The sequence below is a fragment of the Silene latifolia genome, chromosome 6 (assembly GCF_048544455.1).
Source record: "Silene latifolia isolate original U9 population chromosome 6, ASM4854445v1, whole genome shotgun sequence".
Lineage (NCBI taxonomy): Eukaryota > Viridiplantae > Streptophyta > Magnoliopsida > Caryophyllales > Caryophyllaceae > Silene > Silene latifolia.
Genome location: NC_133531.1, coordinates 70,310,404 through 70,321,043, shown reverse-complemented (window position 1 = coordinate 70,321,043; position 10,640 = coordinate 70,310,404). Strand labels below are relative to the sequence as shown.

Here is a 10,640-nt window from a genome sequence, read left to right as displayed (position 1 = left end):
TAGCGAGTGGTTCCTTGTACAACAATTTTAGAATGGTCTATATGAAGACTCCCGAAACATTCTCAACATGGGATCCAATGGTATGTTCACCGAAGTTGATGACAATCAAACATGGAACAAAATTGAGTAAATGGCGGTCCATAACTCGCAATATAGTAGACATCGGAAGGCTACTAGAGGAGGAAAGCATGAGGTAGACTCCATTACTCAATTAGGTGCTCAATTAAGTGCTCACATTGACACCATTAATTTGAAGTTTGAGAAGGCCATGGCTAAACTTGAAGAGGCCTCCAAATCACCCAAGCAACATGTTAATTTCATGATGGCATCATCATCAATTCCAAGTGGAATATGTGAGAATTGTGGAACTTTGGGACATGACCAAAGTGAATGTAGGGGAACAAGTGAACAAGTGAATGCTTTCCAAGTATACAAAAGTGGCACCCCTTATTCAAACTATTACAATGAGAACACTAAATTCCACCCCAATATTTCATACAAAAGTCAAAATGTCCAAAACCCTCAAGCATACACCCCATCTCTAATGAGAAACCAAGCTCAAATACCCTTTTACAATCAAAACCAAAGTTATCAAAACCAACCTCCATACAATCAAACAAATGACCAAGGTTTTGATGTTCAAAAAGCGGTCCTTCAAAAAGCGGTCCTCCAAATGCAAAAGAACCAACAAGAATAGCCAAGCAAAAGACATCACCATCAACAACATACTAGCTCACACAAAGATGTTGGAAACCCAAATGTCTCAATTAGCATCTTCTAGTTCTCAAAGACAAAAGGGGCAATTACCACCTCAAGGTAATCCCCCAAGACATGAGTCGGTGAGTGCCATCCATTTGAGGAGTGGTACTAGGTATGATGGACCAAAGAAGCCAATTGAGGAAGACATTGTGGAGGCTAGTGACAAGGAAAGAGTTGTGAAGAGCTCTAAGGAAGAAGAACCCACCATCCAAGAGGTTTCAAAGAAGAAAAATGAAGAAAAGGCCAAGGAGAAAGAGCCTATTGTGATTAGACTTCCATTTCCAAGTCGTCAAGCTAAGCCTAAGCTTGATGAACAATTGGGCAAGTTCATGGAAATTGTGAAGAACTTGGAAGTCTCAATCCCATTCACCGAATTGATTAATCATGTTCCGGCCTATGCGAAATACATAAAAGACATTCTTATAAAGAAGAAATCCATCCGGAAGCTAGAGACTAGTGCCTTCACCAAAGTGAGTAGTGCGATTCTTCAAGGAAGTCCCCCTCCAAAGCTCAAAGATCCGAGAAGTTTTTACATTCCATGGACCATTGGCGACACTACAATCAACAAAGCTTTACGTGACCTCGGGGCAAGTTTAAGTGTCATGCCATACTCGGTATGCAAAAGGCTAGGAATGGGAGAGCTCAAGTGCACCAATATCACGCTTCAAATGGCGGATCGATCAACAAAGATACCTTTAGGAGTATGGGAGGATGTGCCGGTAAGAATTGGCAAGTTCTTCATCCCAGTAGACTTTGTTATTGTAGACATGGAGGAGGATTCCAACATTCCTATCATTTTAGGAAGACCTTTCTTACACACCGCGGGAGCGGTGATCGATGTGAAACATGGAGAGCTCACACTTGAAGTAGGAGATGAAACAATCACTTTTAACCTTAACAAAACAATGAGAGCTCCCCGACTACATGAGCCATGTTATATGGTTGATCATTATAGCCGAGAAAGTGATAAGAAGAAGTTGGCATCTAAATGCAAAGGACAAGCTATGGGTAAAGAATCGCCACCCATATGGGAGAAGAAAGTGGATAATCTCCAAGATGCTCCATCCAAAGAGCAAGAAAGTTTCAACAAGAATGAGAGCTTGAATAGCTCACCACCACTCATGACAAAAGAAGAAGAAGGCCTCATTGGCCATAATGACAAGAAGAAAGAGGAGTTGTTCTCATCAACTCATGATACTATTGGGAAGCAAGCTAATGAAGTATGCGGTCTATGGGATGATGAATTCGAAGGATTAGTCAATCCTTATATTGGCAATGCTATGACCGTGGACCAAGGCTTTGGTGACCATTTCCACTCAAGTCACCACAATGAAGGACACAATGTGCAAAGGACTATTGAAGATCTTTATAATGACAATGAACAAGCCTTCGACTACTTCTTCAAGGTGTTGAGCAACATTAACAACACCTTGGCTATGCCTCCTTGACATCTCATACATGAATGAGAGTTTGGTGGAGTCCTCCCTAAACCACCATTTATAAATATTCTAACCCCTTAACTTGCATTTTACTTATTGTATTGCATTTTTGTCAATTTTTGGATCTAACTTTTTTATACTTTGATCAAGATCATCATTTTGAGAGAAAGTGAGGGAGGTGCTCTAATGTTTCTTCATGTGTAGTGTTTTGACTTAGTGTGGGGATAGCAATTGCCTAGGCTATCCAAGCCTTCGTAGTGCCCCCACAATGAAGACCAAAGGAATGAAGACAAAATAACTTGGGTTATGAAAATACCCATGGGTGGAACTGAATCCGTGAGGTACAGGAGCAATCCGAGCATCTCAGAGAGAACCCGCTCGTCTTGGATGAAAATCCGAGCGTCTTGATTGAAATATGCTCGTCCTGGCAGAGCTGGGAAGGAAGAATATGCACTAGGTGAGAATCCGAGCGTCTCCTCAAGAATCCGCTCTTCTCAACCAAAAGACGCTCGTCTCAAAGAGAATCCGCTCGTCCTGGTTAGACCAAAATCTGGGATTTCACTCTGACCTGGAAGGCTGGAATCCGAGCGTCCTCAAAAGAATCCGCTCGTCTCCAGGCAGCAATCCGCTCGTCTCCTCCTGAAGACGCTCGTCTCAGCATGGACTTCATTTCTTAAAACTGGCTGAACTACAATCCGAGCGTCCCAGCCAGAAGACGCTCGTCTCCCCCTGCTGAAATTCAAAAACACGGGATTTAAATCCCCTTTTCCCATTTCATTTCCTTCATTCAAAATATAAACACACATTCAAAACCCTCAATCTCTCCATCCACAAAAATCAATTTCCTCAACCAAATTCACCCAAATCAATTCCAAACTTCCTCAAAACTCAAACAAATCACTCCTCTATCAACAAGAAGCCATTAAAACATGAAAATCCTCAACAATTGAATCGATTTTCTGGGATTAAGGGCAAAACTCGAAAATCCTAAATCGATTTGGGTTTTATTGAAGCTTGAGGATAACATAAGAATTCAAGCAAATCTTTGGTTATTGATACATACAAAGGAGAAGAACAAATGGCTAGGACCAAAGGTGGAAGCAAGGCACCCACAAAACCAAACCTTTCCAAAAGGCAACAAGCACTTCAAGCTTCTAAGGCTTTGGTGATACATCAAGCAAAAGAGAAACTCAAGGAACTCCTATTCCTATGTGGAAGCTACTACTTCTATCCCGGTTATTGAGCAACGAGAAAAATATCCGGAGGTAACTTTCACATCTGATTCTCATAGGAAAAATTTTGTGTCTCTTGCTAAGAAGTCGATTTTACCCACCAAGTTTATTTGCCAAGATGCCTTAACCAAATTGGGTGTCCTTGAAAGGACCAAGAACTTCTTTGAGTCTATGGGATTGCTTACATTGTTTGATATGCAAGAATTGACCTACCCCTCCCTCACCTTGGAATTTCTAAGTTCATTGAAAGTTACAAAGGTGGAGAATCGAACGAACATTGAATTCCGCCTTGAGAATGTGGATAGAAAGATGGGCTTTGGTGCGTTTGGTAAAATTTTTGGTCTTAATAATGACTTAACCTATGTGAAGAAACCTCCAACAAAATATGATCCCGCTCCTTTATGGAAGGCTATTACCGGAAGAAAGTTTACGTCTTACCATGATTGTCGTGCCCTTTATGTCCACCATCCGGGTATAAGGGTATAGCACAAGGTTGTTGGAAACACTTTAATTGCTAGGAAGGGGACTAATCATTTTACCGAACTTGATTTCATCTATCTCGAGTCAACCTTAAATGTCGATAAGAAGTTCACCACGAGATACAATATTCTTCAACTTTTAATCGAAAGGTGGCTTAACATCGACCATGGCAAGGAAGGTGCGGCCTTTATAGTAAATGGGGGATTGGTAACATGGTTGGCAAAGCATTTCAACCGGAATTTCAACAAAGATAAGACTTATAAGCCGGTTAAAGGAGGCCACCTCATTGATCTAGCCACTATGGTTCACAAATTCCATTGGGTCAAGAACGACAATCTTGACAACAAATTTGAGTGGCTTATAAAAGATGCCAAGTCCTTCATTTTACCAAGCAAAATATGCCGACTCAATGTCCGTAGGACAAACTATCTTCTTCCACTCTCCAAGGAAGCCGAATTGATTATACAACAACAAAGGGAGGACATTGCCCAATCCTCATCCTCCTCTATTGTCACTCCACCCTACCCGTTTACCTATCAAGAATTCCAACCTGAAGATGTTGCGGTAGGTAACGATTACTTGACTCTATTGATGCAACACATGCACAAGCAAGCCTATGAAGACCGAGTCAATGCATATAGAGCTCAATATCCGCCCCTCTTACACCTAGCTAGGCAACGACACCTTGACCCATCATGTCCTTTGCCTAGTTGGGCGGATAGAAAAGTGTTCTTTCCTAATGCTTCTAGGGATGCTAGCATGGGTGATGAGGAGGTTGTTGTTGAGAGTGGTGATAAAGAAGATGAAGAAGGTGAAGAAGAAGAGGGAAGTGAGGAAGAAGAATAAAGTTCAAGTGATAGTGGTGAAGCCTCCGGATCTATGGAGGTAGATGATGAAGATGATACTAGTGAGGAAGATGATGATGATGATGGAGATGGTAGTGATGTCGCTATGAGTGACGATTGAGGATTAGACAAGCTTTTGGAGGATACCACTACCCATTGTGAGTTTCCTACCCCTCCTTTTAGCTTTGTCTTTATAACATTTTAATTTATTCTTGATCATGAGTGTTGAGTCCTAGCACCACCTAGAGGACTCCCACCTCGGTCCCATTGAGGTGTCTTTTATTGTTCCCACATGAAAATCCAAAATGACAAGTTTAGTTGCATGCGTAACATTTTTATGCATGAACTCCCTCACTCTCATTTGGTTTGGGGAAGTTCAAGCATAAGCATTGGGAGTTAATTTAAATTATGCTCTCCAACCAAATAAAAATTCATGCATCATATAACATAACTTAGTTTGCATTCACTTTTGTTTATATATCATATAGTTTGCATTTAGTATAAAAATCATGCATTTTCATATAGTTTGCATAATTTCCTATCGTATTGGCCATTGAGGACTATGCCCATACTAGTGTGGGGATGAGAAATTCTAACATGACTTTTATAAAAAAAATGATAAAAATTAAAAATTTTGAAAAATACAAAAACATGTCTTTTTTATTTCATAAAAAAACATAAAAACCATAAAAATTTGAAAAATTGAAAAACCCAAAAACATGTTCATTTCCTTTATAGTTTAGAATTGTATATATTGTACATACTTGTTTGTTTGCTTGTTTGTTTATCCTTTTTCACATTGATCGACTACGCCACATCCGAGACATGAGGATATTGAAGACCGCATGGTATGATCTTTCCAATCCCCCTTTTCCTCTTTATGTTAATGACTATGTGACTTTATTTTGATTGATGCGGTATAAAAAATGTGATTATAGGATTGCATTAAAATTATATGGCATACTAGTTGGTAGAAGCATATGCATTAGGTTGTATAAATGTTAGTTGCATCATGGCATATAGTTGCATTTAGGAAAATTTTTGTGAAAGCATCTATTTGGGAAACTTGACAAGTGTATATAGGCCCTTGTAGACACTTTTTCTTCTTGAGACTCTGCTTGTTAGAATACTTGTAAAACACCCTAGGATGTGTCATGCTAGTATCCTTTGAAGCATGGATTAAGGCCTAGTGAAGAGTACCTTGTGGTGTGATAACTCCTTGGCTACCGTTTATTCCAAGGTGACCCTTGAAACCATACAACCATCATCCATGTTCTACCACATTTTGTCATCAAAAAGGGAATGAGCACAAAAATTGTTCAAATTTGAGTTCAAGAAATGAAAAGAAAAGAACAAGTTTGCAATTGCATCAAAGAAAAGAGGAGTAACAAAAATGAAATCTCCTATGCTTTAAATATAAGCCACCCTCGTTACTAATTGGGTGGGGTGACTTTGAAAACGTTTAAAAGAAAATGCAAAAAGTTGAAAATTGTCAAGTATTGAAATGCCAAACATCAAAGAAATGGCAAAAAGAAAATGTTCTCAAATGTCAAATGCCACAAGAAATTGGGGGGAAAAACAACAACAAAAGCAAACTCCCATATGAAACTCAAATACAAATGATCCCTTTATGCATCGAATCCACTTTTGTGCATGGTAGAGAGGGGACGACCCTTCTTCTTGTTTAAGCAAGAAGGGGAATTCCGCGATCCTCCAGTGTTTACAATTGAGGACAAAGGTACCCTAGTTTGACACAACTTGGAGGTGATTTATTAGTATCCTCCTAGGCTTAGTAACTTGAATAAATTGTATCTATAATGGAATGTGTACCCTTAGATTATTTCCCTTATAGATAATTTCCGCCACTTAGATGAGGAAAGTGGCTATTCATTTTTGTAGATGCATTCATTACTTGTTTTATGTGCTTTAATGATTGGATGTGTCACCATTTTGGCAAGACCCACCTTGCCTTGCAAGAAGGTATCCTACCTCATGGTTGTCTTGTTGTGAGTTGAAGAGGCGGAGTGAGACCCGTTAATTGTCTCACATCGGCTATATTAGTAGGTTAGTTTGAATAAGAGTCCTAGTTTTTGTCACCTCTTTACTCGGGACGAGCAAAGGTTCGGTTTGGGGATGTTTGATGTGACTCATATTTGGGCACATTTAGTCCCCGAATCTACCTCGTTCCTATGCTTTTTAGTGCATAATTGGGTCATTTACTATCTTTAGTTTCCCACTTTGCATATTCTTTGAGGTTTTGTTTCCTTGGTAGGAGAGGAGTGCAAACCTTGCATTTACATGGCAAAATGGAGCTAAATTGATCGCATCTAATGACCAAGCATCAAGGAGAAGACAATACTAGATGGCCTATGTAGATAATGAAGTAAATTGGGCAATGACAGAAGGATCCTTGCATCCTCAACAAGATCCCCGCGGATTGTTGAGGAACGAAGAGAAAAGAAGCTGTCTGGCCCAGGATCTGAGCGAATCACAGATGATCCGAGCATCTCCCTTCCCCACCATCCGAGCGTCCCGTGCTGAAGACGCTCGTCCTCAAGCAAGATGATCCGAGCTTCTCCCCTGGAAATCCACTCGGATCTTACTATAGGGAACCCGTGCCTATCCTCAAGACGCTCGTCCCGTGCCAAGACCAGCAAAACGGAGATGCTCAACTCCTTGGACATGAGCATTTCCTCAACTTTTCTTAAGGACTTAATAGTCATTTAAGCCCTTAGTAACCCTAATTTTTTTACCTAATCTTTAGTATAAATACCCCTTTGTACTACTTAGATTATCATCAAGTTGTAATCAATTAGTAATCATTCCTTAATCTTGTAATCAACTCAAAATCTAGTCTTAATACAAATCTCAATACTTAATCTTTTCTTAATTTCTCTATTGTTCTTCATTTATTTTGGGTAATTAGAAGATCATTTGGGTTTATTGGGAGATTGACAACCTTCCATCAATCATCAAGTACTTCTATTATTATTTGCATTATTATTTTGGAATCTCTATAGGTATAATTTTCTTAATCCTCTCTTTAATTATTGTTAATCATTCTCATTCATGAAAGATCATAGATCCATATTAGACTCTCTAATAAAAATTAAATTATCTCATAATTTATCATTTTAATGATCTATGTAACATGCATGCAAATATAAAAGCATAAAAATGAAAGTTAAGGAAAAACAATTTCCTTACATTGATTTTATGGTAATATGGGCACAAACTAGATCACCTACCTAGTTTGTTCTTGAGCTAAAAAGAAATGGATGATCCTCCTTGGAAAACCTTCAACAAGAAAGTCTCCTTCAAGTTGCACCCAAGAACAAATCACCCAAATAATCTTACAAATACTAACTAGATATTTGTAAAACTTACCCTTGATAATATTTGTAATATTACTAACACTCTTAGTAATAATATTTATTTTACTAACAACTTAGTAAATGATTTTATTGGTTTTTAGAGAGAAAGACCAACAACCTTTTATTCACACATGCAAAATGGTGTACAAAATGAGGTAGTGAATAATAGAACAATGTGTTGGTCTATATGGAAGGGAAAAGGACGGGTGGAGTAGTAGTGTGTAGGAGTGGATTTGTTTCAATATTGTCCAATCTTTTGTCACATGCAAAAAGATGTTATGACAACTTATGGAAGAAAATCTAGTAAAGTGAAATGATTATGATCATCCACTACACTCCATTTACACGGTCCAATGTCCCATTTACGGGTCCAGTTTGGTTCTTATATTTGTCGCACAAATACGTGTAAATTTTATTTAAACATCGTATCATGTTTAAATGCTTCCAATTAATTTTGTCCAAATCACTCCATAAATATACGTGTACTGCTACACATATTCTTTTTTTTTTTGGTGAACTGTGAAAATATATTATAAGAATAGATAATCATTCAAGGATTACATCGAAATCACCACCATTACGGACATACACATTACAAGCATAAACAAACTAAACTGCTAGTAATTGACATGCCCAAACAGACTTTTGCACGAGCTCAATCTTAGAAGGTCTTTGAAATCGAGCTTGTAATTCAACCTTCAGTTGCTTAAGAATTGCCCATGGTGCTTGTAATCTTGCCTCCAACCTGCAAATATTCCGAGCAAACCAAATGTGATATATCAGACCAACAATAGCTGCTGCAATGATCTGCTTCTTGATGAGGGTCTTACATCTCCATCTCCTAAACCAGTCACATAAGCCAATCAAAGGGAACTTATAATCAAGCCATTCCCAGAGCAGGGACCAACAATGCTGACTGTAACAACACAGGTACAGCATATGAGTATGATTCTCCAGATGAGCTTGACATATCTCACACTGTCCATCATTCTGAATACCAAATGAACCCAGTCTGTCCTTAGTTAAAAGTCGCCCTTGCATAGCAAGCCAACCAATATACGCATGTTTAGGGACAACAGAAGCATTCCAGATAAGCGGATACCAGGTTACCTTAGGAGCTTCAGGCTGTAACCAAGAATACCCATCTGCAACAGTATACCTCCCCTGATTTCTACACCAGTTCCCACCAACATAGCCATCCTTAAACTGATCTTTCACATGACATATTTTCCTCCATGTCCAACTTGTAGTAGTGGTAGGTTTATAATCCATCCAAGGCTGATTCTTAATATAAATATGATTGACCCACCTTATCCATAAGTGGTCAGCCTTAGCTGCAATCCACCATACATACTTCCCAAGCATAGCAATGTTCCATTCCCTGCAACTCACCACTCCTAATCCACCACACTTTTTCTCACGGCAGACCTTCTCCCAAGCCACAGCAGGAGCTCTCAAATAAAGGTCAGACCCTGACCATAAGTAATTCCTACAAATCCTTTCCACCCTATCAATAACAGTTAAGGGAATGATAAATATTCTGGTCCAATAGGAGTGTAACTGAGAGAGAACACTCTGAACTAAGATCAACCTCCCAGCATAGCTCAAACTCCTAGCTCCCCAACTTCTGATTCTGCTTATAATCTTTTCCACCAACCTAGTACAGTCACCTATTGCCATTCTTTTATAAGAGATAGGCACTCCTAGGTACCTAAAAGGAAAGCTCCCAATTTTAATCCCAGAAATACTTATCACATAATCAATCTCCTCCTGCCTCATACCATTGAAATATATATCAGACATTCATCTCAAGCCCAGAAGCAGAGGAAAAAGTAGCAAAGGCCCTTAATAAAATGATAATAGAATGCCTATCCCCCCTACAAAACAGTAGCAAGTCATCTGCAAAACACAGATGGCTCAACTGCAAAGGTCTGCATAAGGGATGGAAATTGAAATCCATAGTCATTGTCACCTCACTTAGCACCCTACTCAAATATTCCATACAAATAGTAAAGAGCAGAGGGGACATTGGGTCCCCCTGTCTTATCCCCCTCCTTCCCTGAAAGTAACCAAAAGAAGCACCATTAAGACTCAGTGTATACCATGGGGTGGAAACACACTGCATTATCCAATGCACCATTTGATCAGGGAACCCTAAAGCCTGAAGCATTTCCTTGATGAAAGGCCATTCAATAGAGTCATAGGCCTTTTTAAGATCAATCTTCATCATACTCCTAGGAGAACATGCTCTCCTATTATACAATCTCACAAGATCATGGCAAATCAGAATGTTATCCACTATATCCCTCCCTTTAATAAATGCACTTTGATTGGCACTAATTATTTCAGGAAGGATACTAGCAAGCCTATTACAGATTACCTTGGAAATAGTCTTATATAATACATTGCAACAAGCAATGGGTCTGAAATCTATCACACTAACAGGTCTGGACTTCTTAGGAATTAAAGTAAGTGTTGTAGAGTTGACCTGTTTTAACAGCTTGCCCGAAT

General features: G+C 39.1%; 1 protein-coding gene across 1 annotated transcript; it reads right to left on the bottom strand.

Moving 5' to 3' along the window:
* Nucleotides 1-8,738: 8,738 nt before the first annotated feature.
* LOC141588205 (uncharacterized) lies at nt 8,739-9,809 on the bottom strand. The gene has a single exon (XM_074409660.1). It carries the CDS (start codon nt 9,807-9,809, stop codon nt 8,739-8,741), a length of 1,071 nt encoding a protein of 356 aa, XP_074265761.1.
* Between the last annotated feature and the right edge of the window lie 831 nt (nt 9,810-10,640).